We start from the raw sequence: 23,896 nt of genomic DNA on the forward strand, positions 1-23,896 counted from the left end.
CTAAAGCAGTATAAACCTTTAAATGGGCAATGTCAGATATAAAAACTTTTTTTATGTTGTACAGCTTGGCAAAACAATAGTTTTTCTAATATACTTTATAAAATGTTCACATTTTATTAAAGAAAACTGCCTTTGAAAATCCCACCACTAGGGGTCCCCATACCTCCTGGGACACTGATGAGTTCCACAGCAGCATGAGAGTGTCCAAGGATCACGAACACAAGATGGCTGATTGACAAGGCTGCAGAAAGAACACAGCCTGCAGCAACTGTATTACTAATTACTGTAACACAGAGTTTTACCAATCATGTGCCTCCAGCTGTTGCAAAAAAAGATTTTTCAAAAAACGACTTCTAACTATTCCAAAACTACAAGTCCCAGCATTACAGGACTGGCAAGGATGATACACATGAATGACATAGGAACATATATAACATGGATAAAAAAAAATTAAAAAAAACATTGTACTTTTAGCACTAAACCTTTGCACTAATTTAGGAAGATGTAAGTTATATGCTCACCATATTGTCTTTGGTGGTAGAGTACAAGCAATCTCCAATAATCATTGTGCGTGTACAGCATAAAACCAGAGAGGAAAGGGTTACAGAACAGGGCTGCCAGGCTCTTAAGAGCAGTGAGTCAGCAGAGTGAGGGAGGGGGAGGAGTCATCACAGTGCAGGCAAGAGAGGACACGCCCCCTCCCTTTGACAAGATGAAAAAGACATTGAGCAGCTGTAATATGCTATTCTTTGTGAAATATCAGTGAGAGAGACAAAAATTACATGTACATGATCAGGATGAGGTACTGAGTAACATATAGCAGTTTGTTGTTTTTTTGTGGGATCTGACAGGTATGCTTTAATCTAAGACACATGTTTCCCTTATGGATATAATGAGATGTCTGCTTCTTTGGAAAGGTGCAATTATCTGTAAATTACTATGAACACATGAACAAGACTTTGCCCATGTGGATGACACTTTCCTTAGAGCAGCATTAAATAAGTATTACAAAATAAATGAATCTCACCCTTTTTCTTTTAAAGTACAAGGTCTTTTTGCATGAAAATTGTCCAAATGCAAAACTGTGGATGGTGGTGACATTGGTTTTGCCGGTGCAGTGCATGGTCCAGTGGTGCTCATTTCCGTATCTAGTTGCCCGCCGTCACCGCTGCTGCTGTGTTTAGTAGCTGGTGGCTTTGAAGGAGTTGCACTTGTAGACTTCTTGATAGATGATCTTTGCCTGGGTTGCTGGACCCTTCTCCTGTCGGGAATGGTTTTGTATGGAGGGTTAAGCTGGTAGGTCATAGGCTTTGTTCCTTTCTGCATCAGTTTATTTAAAGGTTCAATGGTCTTTTCTTTGGTCACTGAGCAAGAAGGCGGCGCTGGAGTTTTATTAACAGGCAAGTCTGTCTTGCTGGTTTCTCTCACTCTTAAAGCTTTCTGCAAAGCTTTGTTCAGCAGTTCCACCTCCTGTAGATCCTCCGGTGATGGCTGGGTCTCTACCAAAGGGAGAAATAAGCATAAGCTAAGGGCATCTTTAGCATGAATCAATGACACTTGCTGCACCAACAGCACTGGGTATGTCATAACAATACTAGGAGTTGGCATTGGGTCAGAATCAAGTGGTTGACATTAGGTGAAATCATCATTACCCTGTGGGTTCTCACCAGCAAGCATGGGCTTTCACAATAATACGCTGCAGCTATATATCCTCTATTGGTAAAGATCAATGTGGTGTAGATATTGTAATGGAAAATGATATGGGTGAACCACCGAAGAAAGTAAGATGTGCTGACAACAACATGTTACTAAACCAGTCGTTCCATCAGATTCATAAGTATATAGATCATGATGAAGGGACTAGTTTCCCAAAATGCGTTGTGGTCTCAATAATGGGATTTTAACATACATCTCCCATAATCTCTTCCTTTACAGGCAGTGATTCTTAAAGAGATTGTTCTATCATTAATGTCTTATTATCTATCTATAGGATAATGGATAAGTGTATTATAAGGGAGGGTGTGGAAAAGGGGCCCTGAGTCTCCCAATGGAATGGACCAGCAGTCAGACATGCACACCATTGTCCCATTATTGTCTATGGAGCTCCCAAAGGCAACTGAATACAGCGCTCAGCCCCCAAACTCCCCAATGAATAGAGTAGCAGTGTGTTTATGAGAACTAGGACCCCTTGTTGCTAAGATAGTGGGGGTCCTAGTAGTCCTACAACAGAACACACACTTACCCCATATTCTGGTGATAGGTGATAAGTCTTAATAGTGAGAGGACCCTTTAAACTATCCTACTATTTATGGAATCCTGTGTGGCCCATCGCTCAATCCACCAGAGTAATAAGATGAAGTCTGATAAACTCGTAAACTAGATATTCCTCAAAGAAAACTTTAGCTCTATTCACACATCAAGTTTTCCAGGGTAAGGATTTAAATGGGCACGGTCATTAAAACTAATTTTTGCTATTGCACTTCTTATGGTAAAATAAAAAATCTTTCTAATGTACTTTGTTTAAAAAAAATTTAGTTTTCTATGTTTTATTTGTGTTTAAAAAAGCTGCCATTAGGTGTCTCCCTACTTGTCCAGAGCACATTTCCCCCCATCTCTTGCACAGACTATGGACTCCTGCTGGCCTGGCAAAAGTCCAAAATCAGGAAATGCAGTCTGGAGTGCTGAAGGGGGTGGGTGCAGCCTAAGCCAATCATAGCTCATCTCATACTGAACTGCTCTGGGCTGTGTGCAGCAGAGTGAGGGAGGAAGTTCTCCCCTGTATGACTTCAGATGATGTCACGCCTGCTGGGGAACGCCCCCTTCCCAGTCTGTTAATCTGACTGAGCAGAAAATACAGAGAGATATCAAGGTAGAAAACAAAATAATAAAGGCAGGGGGTGGTTTATCATGATGGGGGTAGTGATCTGGGAGGATTATGAAATTTAACAAGATCATGAGAGGTACTCTTTAACTGTGCATTGTTCAAAAATGGCTTTTAGGAAAAAAGTAATTCAAGGATAAGCATTCTGCAAGGTAAAAATACTAGACAGTAACGTCCCACATCAATCAACCCATCCTCCTCCACATACAGCTTCCAAAGAAATGAACATTGCCGATTCCAGCCCACAGCTTTTACAACATAGTAATGCTATAAAAAGCTCCAACGAGTCCCTGAACGCATAGATCCATTGCTACCAACACCCGCTAAGAAAAGCGACAGCAGTTACGTGGCACGTGCCAATACTCAAGACTAATTTCATAAAAGTAGGATTTAGAACACTGGCAATCTTAAGGGAAACGCCACTTCTGAAAAGGTATAAAACTTCTTTTTTTTTTTTTTTTTTTTAAGATTTGCTATACTGCCACTGTTGTGTGCTGCCCCGAGTATGTTCTACGCTATTCATAGTAAGAGCTAATTTTGGACATAAATTACACAATTTGATACTCTATTTCCCTTTCTAGCTTACAACATGCTTTGGGGTGTTCTAGCGATAAGATATTAATCCACTGGATAGGTGATCAGTGGGAGTCTGACGCCTAGGACTCCCACCAATCGCTAGAGTGGGGTCCCATATGCCCAGTTTGAAGGAAGCTGCAGTGGAATTCAAAGTCTAGGAGACTGATGGAGATGGCCAAGTACTGGGCTCTGCTTTATTCATGAGCCCATAGACCATTATTTCCCAACCAGGGTGCCTCCAGCTATTGCAAAACTACAACCCCCAGCATGCCCGGACAGCCTTTGGCTGTCCGGGCATGCTGGGAGTTGTAGTTTTGCAACAGCTGGTGGCCCCCTGGTCAGGAAACACTGACAGGCTATTAATGGAGCAGCAGTGCACAGGCTCGACAGCTGACCCCATACAGCGGATAGGTGATAACTTTACCAGAAGACCCCTTTACAGCATAACATTAAAAAGAATTACAGTGGATCAAAAAAACAGGCATGCGTGTCTATAACTGGTGACAGATTGTAGCATGGTAACAGCACGGCGACATTATCCAAGGAAAACAAGAGACATCTAATGGCGGACACCAAAACACAACTCACTTGGTTAATCCCACTAGTACATTACCCCCCACTTCTGAGTCCCTCACTCTCAATACTTTGAGTCTATTCGGAGCAAAGTATATTCCATGTATACATTTATCCCTTACGAGAAAATTCTAACAAGTCGTATCGGATGATTCCACCTTCTTCTAGTCCTTTTGGGACATTTCAGGGAGGTCACACTTGAGAAAAGTCGCATCAAACGATTGGGAGTAATGGTTTGGAATTGAATGTAAACTTGGGTAAAAGGGGGTTACGGAAAGTCAGAGGCTCCCAGTAAATGTTGTCCACCCAGACCTGTTCTTTCTTATTCAGTAACAGGAACTTATTGTCTGCTATGTTACAGATATAGAAGGGCTACAACACTGTCACAGTCAATCTTTTTAGCTCACATCATATTTGCCACCACGCCCCTGTCCCAGAGCTAAGAGAGACTGCATATCTGAATTGATGCTGATGCTGCTGTGATCACAAGACTTTACTAAACCTAAAAAGGAGTTTTATGCTGCTGCAACACTCTGCTATTTTGGAGAATTCACAGTATAAAAAGCTATGAACAGGGTGAAGAGTCATCTGGGTGGTCTCGTGCCAGCTTCTCTCTAATCCACTGGGCTTGACTGATGGAACTCTTGCTATAAACAAAGGAGAACCTTTTAAGGGTAAGGTCACACGTGTAGTATTTAGCAGCTTATTTCCTGCTGTGGATTTACCTGTCCACTGATGTCAATGGGTAGCAAAAATCAGCTGCAGAAAATATGCAGCAAAATACAACACATTTGATCCTACCCTAAAAAAGCCCAGCACGGCTTGGATAAGATAGTCATTTCATGTATTTGTTATGTAAAGGGCTGCAGTCTTTTTTTACTGTGCTCCATGATGAATGGAGTGTGCAGTCCGGAAACTATATAAAGATAAACAACATAGAGGATTTAAATGGGAACAGTCAGATTCAAAACTTTTTATACGTTGCACATCTTGGTAAAACATTAAGCTTTCTAAAATACTCCATAAGAAAATGTTATTTCCTTTTTATAGAAATCATGGCTTCTAAAAAATTAAAAAATTAAAAAAAAAAAACACTAGGGGTCCCCATACCATCCACAACATAATCCCGTCGGATTGCAGCATCATATTTTCCCACCTGAAGGACATGCAGGGCCAAAGTCCAGGAAGTGAAGGCGGAGCTAGCACTTCTCTGTGCTCACTGCTGTCCTATCAGACTGCAGCATGAAAACAGTGAGGAGGGGGTTACAGAGCAGCCTGCAGTGATTGGATGAAGAGACCCAACACAGCACAGCAGACTCTGGGAGGAAGATGAGTCAAGCAGAGTGAGGACACTCCTCCTAACAAGCACAGGATATAAAACTAAGTGAGCAACAGAAAGAAGTTATTTGTGAGAAAAATATAGGTGATAGACACAATTATATGTACATGATCATGATTAGATACTTAGTAATATAACTTTTTTTTGTGGAATAGGACAGTTACGTTAGAGGTATGTTATAAAAGCGAGAGAACCACTGATAAAGATATGCTGTTATTGAACATCTACTTATTCTGGGCTCATATTAATGTCTTTACTCTCTTTGTAATGCACTGAGGAATTCTAGTACCAGGCAGATGTATTCAGAGAATTGTAATACCACTTGATAAAGATAATTTCAGATTTCAGAGGGCAACCCCGACAGCTTTTGTGTAAACAGTAGGAAAACAATCCTAGCTGGAATCAGCTGAATTAAAAAAGAAAAGAATGACGCTCAGGCATAAAATTAGGGCATTCATTCTGATTAAAGGATCTCATTCTCCAGACAAATGGCTCTATAAATAGAAAGCAGAATATCACTTCTGCTCGCAAACCGGGTGAAGAGAACTCATCACCAGGCAGGGAATTAGCATACATTAACTTGTTCTAATCTAACTATGTATTATAGAGCCTGTCTGTGAGATGGGTCTTATTGTGAGGGCTTCCAATCTTCTTGATGTAATATTGTGAGCTGCCGCTGAAATTAAATGGATTTAAATAGCTTCTCAGGAAGGGGAATGGTACCCTGCCGCTTTGCTTTTTTGTTATAGTCAAATGTCAGTCTCTGTATTACAGTAATAAACCGCAGAGATGTTTAACCCTATTGTCTCCATAGTCATATGGTTACAATTAGCCACTTTCTCCTGATGGTAATAAATCGGTGTATACCCCAGAGGTGGGCTACAAAAGGATAGAGCCATAAATGTGACATTAAAAAAACAAAAACACAACAGTCAGGTCCCCAATATGTATTCTACAGGCCTGAGAGAATGTGTTATCCAGCCTTATAAAACTAATGGCCTATCTTTTGACTTTTTTTTCTCACCTGTTTTCCGCTCAGAGGGCTTACTTTCCCAGCATGTGATAAAGAGAACCTATGGCTTCCCTATATCTCTATAGTACACCCTCAGATGCAGCAGCATGGAGGACATTATAGAGCAGTACTAAACTATGTAAACCAGTGTTTCCCAACCAGTGTGCCTGCAGTTGTTGCAAAACAACAACTCCCAGCTGGGAATTGTAGTGTTGCAACAGCTAGTGGCACACAAGTGTAAACATGAGTCCAGCACTGGGGTAGGATAGAATTATAAGGTTCCAGCAGCTTTTCTTTGTCATTCTTTGCCTCTGTCTCACATCTCATTGCTACTTTATGGGCAGCATGTAACTATATCCCCCAGTGGGCTGAACTACCATCTCCTCTTTCTATTAAAGCATGAGGAGTTAAATAGAGTTAGCAGGGAAAGGGGAGGAGAAAGAAGCTTTTTCTTTGCCTAATACACAGCAGACATGAGTGGAGATCCCTCACTGCACACAGACAATACACACACATAAAAGGAGACCATGCTTCCCTGTATCTCTATAACACACTCAGATGCAGCAGCTGGACGACATTATACAGCAGTACTAAACAGTGTAAGCTGTTAATCCAGAACTAGGGTGGGATAGAACAATTACTAGAGCTTTTGTGTGACCCTTGGCCTCTGTAGCACTCTGTGGCTAATTTCCCCCTCCTTCTCAATAGATATCTATAGATGGCATGTAACTAGGTCCCCCAGTGAGCTAAAAGTGAGTTTAAACAATAATCTTAGAAGAGAAGGGGGAGGAGATCCAGGCATTTTTCTTAGATAAGATACATTATAAAGTTTTTTATGTTCCCTTGTACTACTGATTTATTCAAGTTTGTTAAAAGGATAGTGACTAGAAGAGCAAACAGGGGAGAATGGAGAAATAAAATGTACATACTATTTATAACTCACAGCGGGTTTCCCGCTGCAGGAGATTTGCTTTGAGTTTCACTACTATATAATTCCATGGGTGGGCCAGCAACTCTGCCAATATTGTGGATTTTCCAGGGACTCAATAAAGTAAATGGTATTGAAACCTCCTGCACATTTATCAATGTGTAGGGTAGGATCACACGTAGCACATTCCCAGCTTATTTTGAACTGCAGATGCGCCGACTGCAGTCACAAGTGCGAGCACCCTGCTGCGGCCGGGTAGGTCTGTTTTCGCTTGTAGCGTTGGATTTCCTGCTACACATCTGCTACGAGCAGGCAGTGTGTCTATAGTGAAAAATCTGTTGCTACGAGCAGACACACATTACTAGCCAGCCACACCAGAGAGCCTGCTCTGGTGACTGCCATCAGCGCATCCGCAGTGTGAAATACGCTGAGGATGCGCAAGGTGTGATCTTACCTTAAGGAGTTATTCAGGATCAGAAAAGCTTTGTTTCATAAATGGCTACAAACCTGTCCTCAAATTGGAGATGGGATTACAACTCTGCTCCATTCACTTCAGTGGATTTGTACTGCAATACTACACACAAACTAAGAAGAGTAATACTGTTAATAGATGAAATCATGAGATGTTTTTGTTTTCTTGGATAACACCTTTCTTTAATTTCCAAAGGCATGGCCTTTGAAAAATGTTGCAATTTTGTATTTCTTAGCAAAGATGTTATATTCTAAATTTATTATTGTAATTATCAGTCTTCTACAATCCCAGATTTCAGTTGATTCCTCAGAGAACCATTTTCTAACCATTATTAACCCTGCAGAGAAGAAGAGCTTGGCAATAATTTCTTTCCCTTTAGGGGGAGCCTGGATGCTTTCTATGTTCCCAAGTAACCACATGGAAGCATGATCTAATATTCAAATCCCAATCTTGATTTATAATTATTTCCATCCATAATGTACACATGCAGAAATTTTGCTTCAGGATTTTGTGCAAAGTCTAAAAAAAATTTGTCTCTTATTTGTAAAATATAGCCTAGTATTTATAATGTTGTAAGTCAGCGGTCTTCAAACTGTGGCCCTCCAGATGTTGCAAAACTACAACTCCCAGCATGCCCGGACAGCCAACGGCTGTCTGGGCATGCTGGGAATTGTAGTTTTGCAACATCTGGAGGGCCACAGTTTGAAGACCGCTGTTGTAAATGATGACGTGCGATTTTTTTTTAAAGTTAAACAACATGACCATTTTAGAATGGTCTCCCATTCCTTGTCACCTACACCCCTAAGTATCTTATCCCATATTTTTCAACTCTCATGCTCTATTCCTTTCCATCCCATATGCTAAAAACAGGTTATTGTTTACACTACAATTCATATAGGCTGCTATAAGCTGCTATAAACAGCATCCTGTGTGCATTGGGGTATGAGGAAATTCCCAGCTTCCAAGAAATGTATTACTGGGATGGTTTGGAAGAATAAAGGCACAATTATGAGAACATATTAAGGGATTGCCATTTAAAGCATAGCTGTCATTTCAGGTGACTTTTCAGGATAAGCTGCCCTGTGTGTGTGTACACATGAGGAGCAGCACTATTTCTGGCCAATATTTAACTTAGATTTCTGCTCTGCAGGCTTCATCTATAATTTGAAGTTCCCCAAAACTAGTGGGTGGAGCTCCCTACACTATAGACTTATATTGGCTTGTCTTGCAGACACAGAAAAAAAGCAAAGCTGGTTTGTAGAAGAAGATTTAAGCAGCAGGAGGGGAAAGTTTAATAACAGGAAAAGAAGCATTTTTGTCCAATAATAGATTATAAAGCTATTTTATTTGCATGTACTATTGATCAATGCCAAATGTGTTCAAATGACAGTGCCTATTCAAAGTAATTGTTTGGTTAGAGAAACATGGCAGAGATGTCCATCAATGTTTAACCCAGCCAAGGGTTGAAGACTGCCAAGCTCGGGGACTGGACAATGGTAATAGTACACGGTGACGTAACATGAATCATACTGGTGCCCATCAGGTGGTGGGATATATTAGACATGGCGTAAAATGTGTGCACGGTGCAGAAGAATCCCAGCTAAATCAATGGGACTCTACTGCAGCGGAATTTCCGAATATTTATGCTGAATTGTGCTTTGAGATTCCGCCATATGAACATTGCATAAATAGATTTGTTAAAAGATTAAAAAAGGGGAACGTGTAAGGATCTCTAGATGACTAGGTCAGGGAATTTCCAGAACAACAGGTCTAGTAGGGTGTTACCTACCAAAAGCAATCCAAAGAAAGGCAAGGGGGATGGGCACCCAGAGCTCACTTTTATGCGTTAGATCCACAGAGATTGCTTCTTTTAACTTACAAAACTTAATGTGCTGCTAAAGTTTTGTTTTGATGAGACATAAGTGTCTGATCATGGGGAGGGGGAACTGACCAATAGGACCCTTGGCGATCCAGTGTATAGGGAACCACTACTTACCTGTTGTCAGGCCCAAGGCCTGATTATGGAAACATACATATGTTTTTATTGTATCTGTGTATAAACTAAGACCTGGGGGTGAGAGGTCATTCAGACTGTGGGTTTGTGTATTGCATTTTATTGGGGGTCTGGCTGTTTGGTATCTCCTTTGAAGTCGTGCACTCTGGTCCCATCATATAATCAAACAGATAAGGGGTCAGGAAGAGAGATGCCCCACCGGGTGGGATCAGAGGGGAGGGGGGAATGGAGTTTCCCTCCAAAGAAGCAGATAAGACTTAACCCCTTAAGGACTCAGCCCATTTTGGCCTTAAGGACTCAGACAATTACATTTTTACGTTTTCATTTTTTCGTCCTCGCCTTCTAAAAATCATAACTCTTTTATATTTTCATCCACAGACTAGTATGAGGGCTTGTTTTTTGCGCGACCAGTTGTCCTTTGTAATGACATAACTCATTATATCATAAAATGTATGGCGCAACCAAAAAACACTTTTTGTGGGGAAATTAAAAAGAAAAACGCAATTTAGCTAATTTTGGAAGGTTTTGTTTTCACGCCGTACAATTTATGGTAAAAATGACGTGTTCTTTATTCTGAGGGTCAATACGATTAAAATGATACCCATTATTACATACTTTTCTATTACTGTTGCGCATAAAAAAAAATCACAAACTTTTTAACCAAATTAGTACGTTTATAATCCCTTTATTTTGATGACCTATAACTTTTTTATTTTTCCGTATAAGCGGCGGTGTGAGGGCTCATTTTTTTGCGCCATGATCTGTACTTTTTTTAATACCACATTTGCATACAAAAAACTTTTAAAATGTATTAAAAAAGTAGCAATTTTGGACTTTTTTTTTTTTTCTTTCGTTCACGCCGTTCACCGTACGGGATCATTAACATTTTATTTTAATAGTTCGGACATTTATGCACGCGGCGATACCAAATATGTCTATAAAATTTATTTTTTACGCTTTTTGGGGGTAAAATAGGAAAAAACAGTTGTTTTACTTTTTTATTGGGGGGAGGGGATTTTTCACTTTTACATTTTTTTTTTTTTACACTTGAATAGTCCCCATAGGGGACTATTCATAGCAATACCATGATTGCTAATACTTATCTGTTCTATGTATAGGATATAGAACAGATCAGTATTATCGGTCATCTTCTGTTCTGGTCTGCTCGATCTCAGACCAGAGCAGGAGACGCCGGGAGCCGGAAGGTGAGGGGACCTCCGTGCGGCGTTCTGAATGATCGGATCCCCGCAGCAGCGCTGCGGGCGATCCGATCATTCATTGAAATCGTGCACTGTATTGATCATTGAAATCGTGCACTGTATTGATCCCGGCACCTGAGGGGTTAATGGCGGACGCCCGCGAGATCGCGGGCATCGGCCATTGCCGGCGGGTCCCTGGCTGCGATCAGCAGCCGGGATCAGCCGCGCATGACACGGGCATAGCTCCAATGCCCGCGGTTATGCACAGGACGTAAATGTACGTCCTGGTGCGTTAAGTACCACCGCACCAGGACTTACATTTACGTCCTACGTCCTTAAGGGGTTAAAATGCTGGACTCAACGGTTGTTCAAGGCTCTGCAAAAAGCTAACAAGAGCTGGACTCTCACTGACAAGGACTGCTATATCATCATACTGTAGGAACTTCATCTTTTGTTTTCTGAACTTGCCTTGCAAAACTTTTATATATTTTTGTACCTGTATGTCATTTGTTCCTGTATTTTTATATAGTCAGCACTGTGATACCTTTTATCAGATTAAATGTTTAATTAATCAGCTCTGGTATTTGATCTCTAAATATATGAGCTCACCTTTCTGAAGGCAGCTCTGGTGGAAACACGTTAATCTAAGGGTTAATTTGGTGACTTGCTGAGACTAGTAGTGGATACTCAGAGGTCTGGTGGCCTTAACCCTTGCACCATCACACTCTTTCTAGCGTCTTAGCTGGACCTATAGGGTGTGATCGTGACACCTGTCCTCAGAACGCTCTGGCCCCCACCCTCAGAGATGAGTGTAAGTAATGGCCTGCTCAGCCAATCAGTGGCTGAGAATAGACTCTTGTCTTAGCAAGTGATTAGCTGACTGGGCTCTCATTTGCGCTTGTCTTGGAAGGTGGGGGACAGAGCGTGCTAAGGATGGGTAAGAAGTGGGGCTCCAGCCATATAGGGGATAGCAAAATATACATAGTTTAAAGGAAAACTCCGATGCTCCCAATTAGAAATAAAGAAATCCCTAAATGTAGCCTAGGCTTGTACCTGTTGATAGAGCCCACTATCGCGCTAATCAGTCCAGCAGTTCCTCCGCTATGCCCGTCCGAAGCTCCTGTCACTTCCGGGTTCAGTGCATAGGGATTGTAGTGTAAAAGACTACATCTCCCACAATGCTCTAGCATAATGTCCGGTCTGCTCCTGCCCCTGCTTTTCCCCAGCTCGGCCCACTCCCCAAATTATAATAAATGCCCCCATTGGCCTCCCATCTCCATATCGCCACCCGTCCAAAATATGTCCTTCCTCACATGTGACGAATATGAGCTTTACAATACACAGAATGCATGCACACATTAGCAGTAATACAATCTAAGTCAGCCTGCTATGTGCCGTGTTTCCAGCGCCGACGCTACTGTATGAAGATAGGTACCTAAACTGTGCAATTCATTTTGTGAATTGGCGTAGTAGCTACGCTAGCGTAGATAGGGGCTTTCCTATTGGCCCAGGCAGAACACATGGCGGCTTTGTGACAAGGCTGAAAGATGGGCGTTTGCAGAGCTGACCAATTACAGCTTTGCAAACACTGAATACATGAATATTTATGAACGGGGGCGTAGCCGACTCTGGGCCGGGAGGCAGGGAAAAGCCGCAAAGATTCATGGGACTGATGAGTCATCGGGCTAAACATGGCGGACACGCGCTGCAGAAAGAAGGTCGAGCGTCATCAAACCAGGGAGAACTACTCAGCTTCCGGTCGGCGGAAAAATGCAGAAAAGTCCATGATCACTTCAGAATTGTAAATGCAAGTACATGGGTAGGTTATATAACTTTACTAATTGGTTACTTGGCACAGGGAATGCTTTGCATTGGAGTACTCCTTTAAGCAAGTTTATATCTATTGCTTGCATTCATTTTTCCATTCAGCTGTAAGAGTTATTTAGCAAAAGAAATTGACATCAGGAAGCTCAGCCGCACCGGTTGTCACTATAGAATTAAGATTCTTAGCGAACGAGTGCTCAATTGTCATTTTCTAACTGATGTGACAACACGGCGGGGAGCTGTCAGTTCCAAAATCTGATTCACTGTCGTTTAACACCTGGCAGCTGCAGATTTCTAAAGCCAGGTTCACGCTTTACATATGGTTTTTTTTAACACAGCATTCATCAAATGTCTGGTTCGGAATAACAGGAGTGTCAGACCTTAGTGTCCTATAAATGATGCATAGGACAGAATAGTCATGTCACTTGCAGAACAGTTTTTGGCCAGAATAGATTTATGGTGGTACTTACAATTGTGGATTAAATGAGATTTACTGAGGGAAGGAGCTGGAAAACTGCAAATTGTACAGTAACAGCAAATCATTTACCTTGAGGCTTGCTTGATACATCATCCAGCTTTGATGGCTCACAATTGTCAACATCCCTATTATAAGAATAAGAAATAAACTGTAAACACCACTAAATAATTTTAAAAAGGTTTTATCTTAACAGGACAACCCCTCTTCAGAAAAAAAGCAACCAGACAATCACCTCATTGCAGTAAATCCAGGTCCTGAGACCCCTCCCCCCCTCCCGGCCCAGTGAACTCCCTTTATGTTGTCCATATGCCTTTACAGAGCATGGCAATCCTCCTTAATAAACTGAAAATTGATCTGGAAAGTGTGATCAAAGTGTAAGGTTACAGAATAATAAAATATTTTACTCTGTTCACTAGAAAACTGCATAGTCATTTTAGGGTAAGGTCACAGGTAACGTATATGCAGTTTATTTCGTAAATATGCTCTTTACTTCTGATCAGCACACTCACACAGGGCACCCAACAGCAGCCCTGTGTGCGCAGTGAGGTTTGGAGGTGGGCTGGCCCGGCCGCCAAACCTCACTGCACACATAGGGCTGACACTGGTAACCCTGTGTGTGCTAAAAGGAAAGAAACGCAGAGGATTTTGACCAACCCCAAGACAAAGTGACAATGGCAAAACATGCCATTTCTACCAGCTGCTATTTCATCGTTTTGTACTGCTGGATTAAGCTCAAATGGCACATTTTCTTTTAGTGTGAAAAAATACATTGCAAAATATGTGGCAGAAATCGGAGGCATACCCCGATTTTTGCAACATAGTTGATTTTGTAGCCATGGATGATTTGCCCCATTTAATCTCCATCCTGGCTTCCCAATGTATTTTCAACACAAAATATGGACAAATAATTGACACTTATCACAGAATGAACTATCCACTGAAATCATCTGGGCATGTAATGGAGGCATTTGAGACATCTATATACATGTGCAAGAATTCAGACCAAAAAAACACTGTAGGGACATAGTCCAAACAGTCTGTTCACACGAGCGGGATCTCTAGCAAGTTTCCCGCGGTAGACTTACCACGGCAGAAAATCCACCATGGGAAACTCGCAGAAGATCCGGCTGTGTGAACATACCATTAAAGAGGATCTGTCTTGTATACATAAAATGTGAAGGCAGTGCTACTTATAATGTGCAGCAGATGCCACTTATGTATGCTGAGATGTAAAACTGTCTATATGGCAAAGAACATAGAGAAATTTAGTTAAGCAAGCATTTCACAAGCCGGTCTTTAGTAAAATCCTGTAACAGAAGGATTCAGTAAATATATTAAGAGATGCAAGCTTCTTAATGATTCAGCTGTATATAGTAGTAAATTTGGTGTGAGCTGATCATACATTACACGACAATATGATGAAATTTGTCACATTTCATATTGGCATGAGGGAAAAAGTGCAAGTTTCTGAAGAGTGGTGAAAAATGGTGGAAGTGATACATCTTTTTCTTATGTCTATGTTACCTCTTAGAATTAAAAAAACATCAACACATACCAGTTGTCTAGAAGTACCCGCCACTGCCTGAGCTGTTGTTCAAGTTGTTTCTCTTCTTCTTTGCACTTAAGAAGAGCCTGGTCCAGCAGGGACAGTAACCTGTGTAAGGAAAAGATGTTTAGTAAAGAATACAGGCCACAACTAGACCTAATGTATAAGAAAGAAGAGTATATGTACCATACGTGGAGACCGATTAGACAGTGTTACAGTGACAATACCTGTGAGAGCAGGATGAGGATAACATCATTGGACCATCTGATCAAGTCAAGAAATTCTGTCCTCTGTCACCTGGAGAAATGAACAAAAATGGACACCTAATGAATATGCAAAGAAAACATCATACATACTAAACTAGAGAAGCTTGTATTCTGTCAACAGCCAATGCTCTTCTGATAGCAGACAGTCCCAAAAACTCCATCAACTTGCTCATCTGCTGTCAGCGAAGGTACAGAGGGCTCCTATACCCATCAGCTGATCCTACTGAGGTTTTAAGGGAACCTCTGACCACTTGTCACTTGTCCCAGGTGGCTTCTCTTGGCCCCATCAGCCTTGATAAATAGATCTCTTTTGCTTATGTACAGGGAGAGAGCTATTCATCAAGGCAAGTGCTGACAATCTGCAGCAAAACTTGCAAATTTCAAAGCTTTTTTTTTTTCCCCACTGAAAAATCTGTGGAGACAAATCTGTAACAAAATCTTTTAACTGTGTATGGATTTGTCTTGTGTATTTCTCTGAGGATTTCTGCAGAAATAATCTGCAGAAAATCCAACCTGTATGATCCTACCCTCGCCATACCGTGAGGGTTCACACTGCATTTTGGCATTCCATCGAAGGTATTCATCCTCTGATGGAAAGCTGCAATGTATTCCACTATATACGGATACAGTGGGAAAGGTCCGCTCCAAAAAGGGAAACCCTGATGATGTAACATTCCATGTATCGGAACTGTCTTTATACGGACACTTACATTATCAGGGCTTCCTAGGGAAAGTCAGGTAGTTCAACTCTGTATAGAGCCCTCCTCCTGAGCGGTGGTACTACGGAGAGACACCTGCTACATATATTTTAATGTAAAATGTTTGGGGTAGCTATAAGCAGTATTATCAGCCTGGTGGGAGCTCAGGAAGAAAAGAGAAAGGAGGTTGCAGCATCTCTCCACTAGTGTCCTTAAGTGGACAGTGACGTCACTGACACTCCCTTAGGTTCTCGATAAAGGAACCTGAGACGATAGCAAGAGTCTAATATGGGATCTGTTTAATAAAAATGTTTAAAAGGATCCTGTTTTTTGGCATAGCATAGTCTACTGCTCTGATCTTTTTCATACAGGAACCAAGCCAAGGAGAAAAAAAATAAAACTTCTACACACCAGGGGGCAGCGACCAGTCCGCCTAAAAACGTGACTACCTACAGTGGCGATATAACACTATTTACTTTATTGGCTCAAAGCGTTTTGCCACCAGAGCCATTATCAGGCATTATAATGGAGGATTTGGTGCCAAAGTGCCTAAACGAGTCGTCTGATAAAGGAAATAGTGTTATATCCCCACTGCAAGTAGTCCCCTCATTGGGCTGAATCATACAATGGTTGCTGTGCCCTGGAGTGTGGCAGTGGTTTATCCCTTGGCTTGGTCATGGTGTTACTATATTCCAGTGTGCCTCCAGATGTTGCAAATCTACAACCCTCCAACCAACGCTGTCCGAGTATGCTGGGTGTTGAAGTTTTGCAACAGCTGGAGGCACAATGGTTGGAAAACACTGCTCTATGCTATATCTCAGCAGAGCTTAAAGGGGTACTCCGATGGGAAACTTTTTTTTTTTTTTTTTAATCAACTGGTGCCAGAAAGTTAAACATATTTGTAAATTACTTCTATTAAAAAATCTTAATCCTTCCAGTACTTATTAGCTGCTGAATACTACAGAGTAAATTTTTTCTTTTTTGACCACGGTGCTCTCTGCTGACATCTCTGTCCATTTTAGGAACTGTCCAGAGCAGCATATGTTTGCTATGGGGATTTTCTCCTACTCTGGACAGTTCTTAAAATGGACAGAGATGTCAGCAGAGAGCACTGTGTTCCAAAAAGAAAAGAATTTCCTCTGTAGTATTCAGCAGCTAATAAGTACTGGAAGGATTAAAAAATGTTAATAGAAGTAATTTACAAATCTGTTTAACTTTCTGGCACCAGTTGATTAAAAAAAAAAAAAAAAAAAAAAAAGAAAGTTTTCCATCGGAGTACTCCTTTAACCCCTTAAGGACCAAGGACGTACCGGTACGTCCTTGGTCCTGCTCTCCTGATATAACGCGGGGTTACACAGTAACCCCGCGTCATATCACGGCGGGCCCGGCGTCATAGTGAAGCCTGGACCCGCCTCTAATAGCGTGCAGTGCCGATCGCAGCGCCGCACGCTATAAACCCTTTAGAGCTCAGAGCTGAGCCGCGCGGCTAAAAGTGAAAGTTGCCGGCTAGCTCAGTCGGGCTCTTTGGGATAGCCACGGCTAATCGCGGCATCCCGAACAGCTGACAGGACAGCGGGAGGGCGCCTACCTGCCTCCTCGCTGTCCGATCGCCGAATGACTGCTCAGTGCCTGAGATCCAGTCATGAGCAGCCATGCGGCAGAATCGTTGATCACTGGTTTCTTATGAGAAACCAGTGATCAATGATGAAGATCAGTGTGTGCAGTGTTATAGATCCCTATGGGATAACAATGATCAGTATAAGAGATCAGTGTGTGCAGTGTTATAGGTCCCTATGGGAGCTATAACACTGCAAAAAAAAAAAGTGAATAAAGATCATTTAACTCCTCCCCTATTAAAAGTTTGAATCACCCCCCTTTTCCAATGAAAAAAAAACTGTGTAAATAAAAATAAACATATATGGTATCACCGCGTGCGGAAATGTCCGAATTATAAACATATATCATTAATTAAACCGCTCGGTCAATGGCGTGCGCGCAAAAAAATTCCAAAGTCCAAAATAGTGCATTTATAGCGATCAATAAGTCCTATTAATGCAAAAATGGTACCGTTAAAAACTTCAGATCACGGCACAAAAAATGAGCCCTCATACCGCCCCATACACGGAAAAATAAAAAAGTTATAGGGGTCAAAAGATGACAATTTTAAACATATTAATTTTCCTGCATGTAGTTATGATTTTTTTCAGAAGTCCGACAAAATCAAACCTATATAAGTAGGGTATCATTTTAATCATATGGACCTACAGAATAAAGATAAGGTGTCATTTTTACCGAAAAATGTACTATGTAGAAACGGAAGCCCCCAAAAGTTACAAAACTGCGTTTTTTTTTTCAATTTTGTCGCACAATGATATTTTTTTCCGTTCCACCGTAGATTTTTGGGAAAAATGACTGACGTCATTACAAAGTAGAATTGGTGGCGCAAAAAATAAGCCATCATATGGATTTTTAGGTGCAAAATTGAAAGAGTTATGATTTTTTTAAAGGCAAGGAGCAAAAAACGAAAATGCAAAAACGGAAAAAACCCCGGTCCTTAAGGGGTGGTTCTACAAGGTGCTGCATCAACCCATTATTGTTTGGCGTACATTAGAGTTGTGTCTTATTCGCACAACACTAAAAGATTAGTACACTGTTTAAAGGGGTACTCCGCCCCTAGACATCTTATCCCCTATCCAAAGGATAGGGGATAAGATGTCAGATCGCCGCGGTGCCGCTGCTGGGGACCCCAGGGATCGCTGCTGCAGCACCCCGCTATCATTACAGCACAGAGCGAGATCGCTCTGCACGTAATGACGCGCAATACAGGGGCCAGAGCATCGTCACGTCACGGCTCCACCCCTCGTGACGTCACCGCCCGCCCCTTTCAATACAAGTCTATGGGAGGGAGCGTGGCAGTCGTCACGCCCCCTGCCATAGACTTGCATTAAGGGGACGGGCCGTGATGTCACAAGGGGCGGAGCCATGACATCACACGGCTCCGTCCTCTGTATCGCCCGTCATTATGCACAGAGCGAACTTGCTCTGTGCTATAATGATGGCGGGGTGCCACAGCGGGGATCCAGGGGCTCCCCAGCAGCGGCACCGCGGCGATCTAACATCTTATCCCCTATCCTTTGGATAGGGGATAAGATGTCTAGGGGCGGAGTACCCCTTTAATGGAGCTTGGCCCCTAGTACATGTGCACTGGTTTACTGAAGATGATACACCAGGTAGTGGCCCCTCTGTACACTTTTGGTGCCATACTGGACTTATACCAGCCACGTTTCTGGCCTCTACAGTATCTCACAATGGAATCCTATGGGAGTGCTCCCATAAACATATGGCACAAACGCAGTGTTAACTCCGCCTTATTGATATTGTTGACGCCAAGAACGGCGCATTCTGCTATTCTTGCCATTAGCTCTGTCGGATACATGACAACTAGAGATGAGCGAACTTACAGTAAATTCAATTCGTCACGAACTTCTCGGCTCGGCAGTTGATGACTTTTCCTGCATAAATTAGTTCAGCTTTCCGGCGCTCCGGAAAAGGTGGATACAGTCCTAGGAGACTCTTTCCTAGGAATGTATCCACCTTTTCCTGCCCACCGGAGCACCTGAAAGCTGAACTCATTTACGCAGGAAAAGTCATCAACTGCCAAGCCGAGAAGTTCGTGATGAATCGAATTTACTGTAAGTTCGCTCATCTCTAATGACAACCCACATTATAAATCAGTGTGGTTCTGACTGTTGGGAGCTAATTTACAAACCAATGTGCAGCATCATACAGAAGTGTTTTCCAACTAGTGTGCCTCCAGCTGTTGCAAAACTACAACTTGCAATAGCTGGAGGCAAGTTGTACATTATATTATTGAGTTGTATACATAGAGACAAATATGTATGGCAGTGTTTCCCAGTGTGCCTCCAGCTGTTGCAAAACTACAACTTGCAATAGCTGGAGGCAAGTTGTACATTATATTTAGAGATGAGCGAACTTACAGTAAATTTGATTCGTCACGAACTTCTCGGCTCGGCAGTTGATGACTTTTCCTGCATAAATGAGTTCAGCTTTACGGTGCTCCCGTGGGCTGGAAAAGGTGGATACAGTCCTTGGAGACTCTTTCCTAGGACTGTATCCACCTTTTCCAGCCCACCGGAGCACCTGAAAGCTGAACTAATTTATGCAGGAAAAGTCATCAACTGCCGAGCCGAGAAGTTTGTGACGAATCAAATTTACTGTAAGTTCGCTCATCTCTAATTATATTATTGAGTTGTACATTATAACATTGAGTATTATACAGAGTATTCATAGAGAGACAAATATGTATGGCAGTGTTTCCCAATCAGTGTGCCTCCAGCTGTTGCAAAACTACAACTACGAATCGAATTTACTGTAAGTTCGCTCATCTCTAATTATATTATTGAGTTGTACATTATATCATTGAGTATTATACAGAGTATTAATAGAGAGACATATGTATGGCAGTGTTTCCCAACCAGTGTGCCTCCAGCTGTTGCAAGACTACAACTTCCAGCATGCCCTCCGGGCATGCTGGAAGTTGTAGTTTTGCAACAGCTGGAGGCACACTGGTTGGGAAACACTGCCATACATATTTGTCTCTCTATGAATACTGTGGCACTCACTGTATCCATAGTCAACTCTAGTCATAAGTATAAGGCACTATACAAGCTATAATGTAAATATGACATAATACGTGACTGAACATACAACCAGCAGGAAGGCCCACAGTCACCCATTACCTGCCAGTGTCTCTATGCCGGACACTTCACAGCGCATAGAACAACCGGGAACAAACGCGGAAGTAGAAAGGCGAGAATTACCGCCCGTAGCAACTGTTACTATGCACGCGTTACCGCTCCGCCAATCAGAGAAGCGGATACATTCTAGAGCGAGGACAAACAGCCTATGAACGGCCGCCTTCTACTTTAAGCGTTGCTGGCGGGAGACTTTTTTTTTTTCCCCGCTGAACTTTATTTACCCTTTTGTTATCTAACACTGATAATCTTGTTCGTTTTTCCCGCTTTCTTTATGTAAATGCACTTACAATCAGGCTGCACTTCTTGGTCAATGCAGTTTACAGAAATACTACAGCGTTTCTATTAAACCAGCGTCCCACAACATGCAGTTTGTTGCAAAACTACAACTCCCAGCATGGCCCGACAGCCAAAGGTTGGTATGGGCAATATAAATAGCTTTTCTGTAAGACCAGTATTCCACAACCAACTTCAGCCTCGTCACAACCTGTAGCTCTCTAACTGTTGCAAAACTACAACTCCCAGCATGCCTGGCTGCCATATTGAAGGTTGGCCAGGCAGGCTTGGAGTTGTAGTTTTGTAACATCTGGAGGGCCACAGTTTGGAGACCACTGAGTATGACCAACGTTTCACCATCTAAGGCCGGGTTCACACCACGTTTTTGCAATACAGTTCCCGTATCAGGTTTTTGATAAAAAAACGGATTCATCAAAACCTGACTAAACTGTATCAAAACGTGTGTACAAAGTTTTATCAGTATACAGTTAAAAACCGTATACAGTTTGAAAAATGATGTCCGGTTGCATCCATTTTTTTAAGAAAAAAAAGTATACGTTTTGAACTTTTCACTCCATTATGAATAAAGTTTCACTTGTTTGATTGAAATTCCAAGAAAAAAAAACAGTGGAAACTCAAAAACCGTATGGTGAAAACTGGATGGAACCGTACGCACATACAGTTCCCATTGACTCCCATGTTAAAAAAAACCGTATACAGTTTAATACGGTTGTTCACTGAAAGGTATTGCTGAATAATCTACTCAGTACCCCTGGTACTGATTCTCTGTCTTTTCTGTACCCCTGGTACTAGGTCCAATTTGGCTTAAGGCTTGTACTGGCCAGGAGAGCGTCTTGTCAGGTGTGGAACAAAATACATGCACACAGGATACCGTCTAAGTACGCTCTGTTTTACTATTTGCCAACGTTCATATATATATATATACCATGTTGCTTAATAGTTACAAGTCAGCAGAACACAAGAACAGGATGTACGTGCACAACAGTTAGGAATCAGCAGTTGAGAAAACGAGAAGTACGATACGAGCCTTGCGGTTACAAACGGCAGAATCAAGATATATCATACAAGATTACAGAATTAAGATACACATCATACAACATTACAGATCTGTATTATTCTATCAAGACTCTTGTACCCTTCAATCCCCTCTTAAAACCAGTTGTCACTTTAGACAACTTGGTTTTTCTTGTTTTCTATTTTCTTTTGAAAAGTCTTTATGTAGGCAGTATAGCCTTCTGCTAAGTGATGGTGAAGTAGAGGGACTTGGGTGTCTGACGAGGTGGAGAGGAGGATTTTAGTATCTGCAGCAGGTCTTGGCTTGCAGCGTTTCATACATAAGAAAATAAGTTTTATTGATACATATACTATGAGGGCAATGACAGTAATGTGTATTATGAGCTGCAGAACGCCCCCTATCCATCCTCCTACGCCCTTGAGCCAGGTAGCGGGATTCAATATTGAAAAGGTATCCCCCCACCACTTATCCCTGTTGATTTCATTGTCTTTGGCATATTTGTCCCTCAATTTTTGTATGTTCTCAAGCTGGTGGTGCATCTGAATTGTTCCTGAAGTGTCTATGTAATGGCAACAAGTAGGACCTATGATTTGACACATCCCTCCTTGAGCTGCTGTGAGATAGTCCAAGACTATTGCGTGTTGGTTAGTCACTATCATCAGTTGATTTTGCACGGACACAGAGGTATTAGTAATTTCTAAAATGTCATATATTTGGTCATCGAGGTAGTTAGTGGCTTCGACTAACTTATCCCATATTTGCATCACCATTGGATATATAAAAATGGTGCTAAAAAGCTTGTTGGTTATTCCCATTTGTACAACATGTGGCCTACCGTTTTCCCTTTCTTTGTTATCTGCTGCTCTTCGGTATAACATATGTTTAGGAGCTGCTCTCATGTCAATGTCGTCGTTGGATATGACAAAGGTGGAGGGGGTAAGTCTAGCTAGGGTGCATGTGCCTTTGACCCCTACCACATACCCAATAGATGTCTCGTGGGAGCTCCCAGAAAGAGGAATGTTGATTGATAAGTTTGTTAACTATGTCAATGAGTCTAGAGGCATTTGTTAAGTAACACCAGGAAGGTATCTGCCCTAATCTACCTCAGTAGCCCACATCTGGGTTATTACATATTGGATCAGTAAGTTGGTATTCTGACGTGTCATTACATGGTTGGTGTCCTGTTATATTATAGCAGTCTACGTCTTGAGTAGCCTGAGTAAAGAGGGTGTTATTTGGCCATTTTGGGTCATGTAAGTACCTTTCTATCTGGCTGGGCTTAAGAAGATCAGTACTTGCGGATGTCCTGTGGAAACTAACTTTTATTCCTTCTGTGGGGATCGCTCCTAGATCTAATATATGTGTGACCACTCGAGTTACCCAGGAACCCCGTAGTCCCTCAAAGGAAAAAGCAAAAAGGAGTCTGGTCTCTTTGTCCACTGGGATCGAGAAGAAAGCATTCTTCAGATCGAGGACAGAAAAATGAGTTGCCTGTGCTGGGATTGATGACAACAGGTGAGTGACATCAGGAACTATAGGGGCAATAGGCACAATTAGTCTGTTGATGGCTCTCAAGTCTGGTACAAAACAGACAGTACCATCGGGTTTGGGGACCGGATTAATTGGAGTGCAGTAGGGAGAGACAGTATGTTCTAAAACTCAAGTGTGTAGGAAATGTTTGATCATAGGGCGGATACCTTTGATTTTTTTCCCGTGACAAGGGGTACTGTTTTTGGTAGACCGGGAGGATGTCTGGTTTGAGTCTTGCCTTGTATGGTGTACAGTCAATATGTCCTACATCATGGTCACCATGTGACCAGACAATGGGGTCTACCTCAGGTGGGACTTGGGTCGGGGACATAACAGGATAATGTCCAGCAGGATAGTACCCTGCAGGTGTGACTATGGGTGCGAGGTCAGACGTGACATGTAACCTGGACTGGGATGAAGTGATATGTAATTTGAGTTTACATATGAGGTCTCTTCTCAGGAGGTTTACAGGG

At 42.0% G+C, this 23,896-nt stretch overlaps 2 protein-coding genes across 18 annotated transcripts in view; one reads left to right on the top strand and one right to left on the bottom strand.

Annotated features, from left to right (window-relative positions):
- TEDC2 (tubulin epsilon and delta complex 2) overlaps window positions 1-23,896 on the bottom strand; it is a 206,158-nt gene that overhangs the window by 93,099 nt on the left and 89,163 nt on the right. For 10 of the 12 annotated variants that reach the window (XM_056533677.1, XM_056533679.1, XM_056533675.1 and 7 more), the window contains exons 1-5: window positions 20,567-20,702; window positions 15,070-15,139; window positions 14,852-14,950; window positions 13,366-13,421; window positions 1,028-1,499 (exon numbers count right to left, since the gene is read on the bottom strand). In XM_056533677.1, coding sequence (XP_056389652.1) covers window positions 1,028-1,499; window positions 13,366-13,421; window positions 14,852-14,950; window positions 15,070-15,098 — 656 coding nt within the window. In that variant the 5' untranslated portion in view covers window positions 15,099-15,139; window positions 20,567-20,702. Of the gene's footprint in view, window positions 1-1,027; window positions 1,500-13,365; window positions 13,422-14,851; window positions 14,951-15,069; window positions 15,140-20,566; window positions 20,703-23,896 lie in introns of those variants that run through there. The other 2 variants (XM_056533680.1, XM_056533681.1) reach the window with 1 other exon arrangement.
- The window catches only part of LOC130283916 (ankyrin repeat and fibronectin type-III domain-containing protein 1-like), a 443,479-nt gene continuing 440,411 nt past the window's right edge, over window positions 20,829-23,896 (top strand). For 3 of the 6 annotated variants that reach the window (XM_056533657.1, XM_056533658.1, XM_056533660.1), the window contains exon 1: window positions 20,829-20,996. The gene's annotated coding sequence lies outside the window, so the exon portion shown is untranslated. The remainder of the gene's footprint in view (window positions 20,997-23,896) is intronic. The other 3 variants (XM_056533662.1, XM_056533663.1, XM_056533664.1) reach the window with 1 other exon arrangement.

This window comes from Hyla sarda, chromosome 8 (genome assembly GCF_029499605.1).
Source record: "Hyla sarda isolate aHylSar1 chromosome 8, aHylSar1.hap1, whole genome shotgun sequence".
Classification (NCBI taxonomy): domain Eukaryota; kingdom Metazoa; phylum Chordata; class Amphibia; order Anura; family Hylidae; genus Hyla; species Hyla sarda.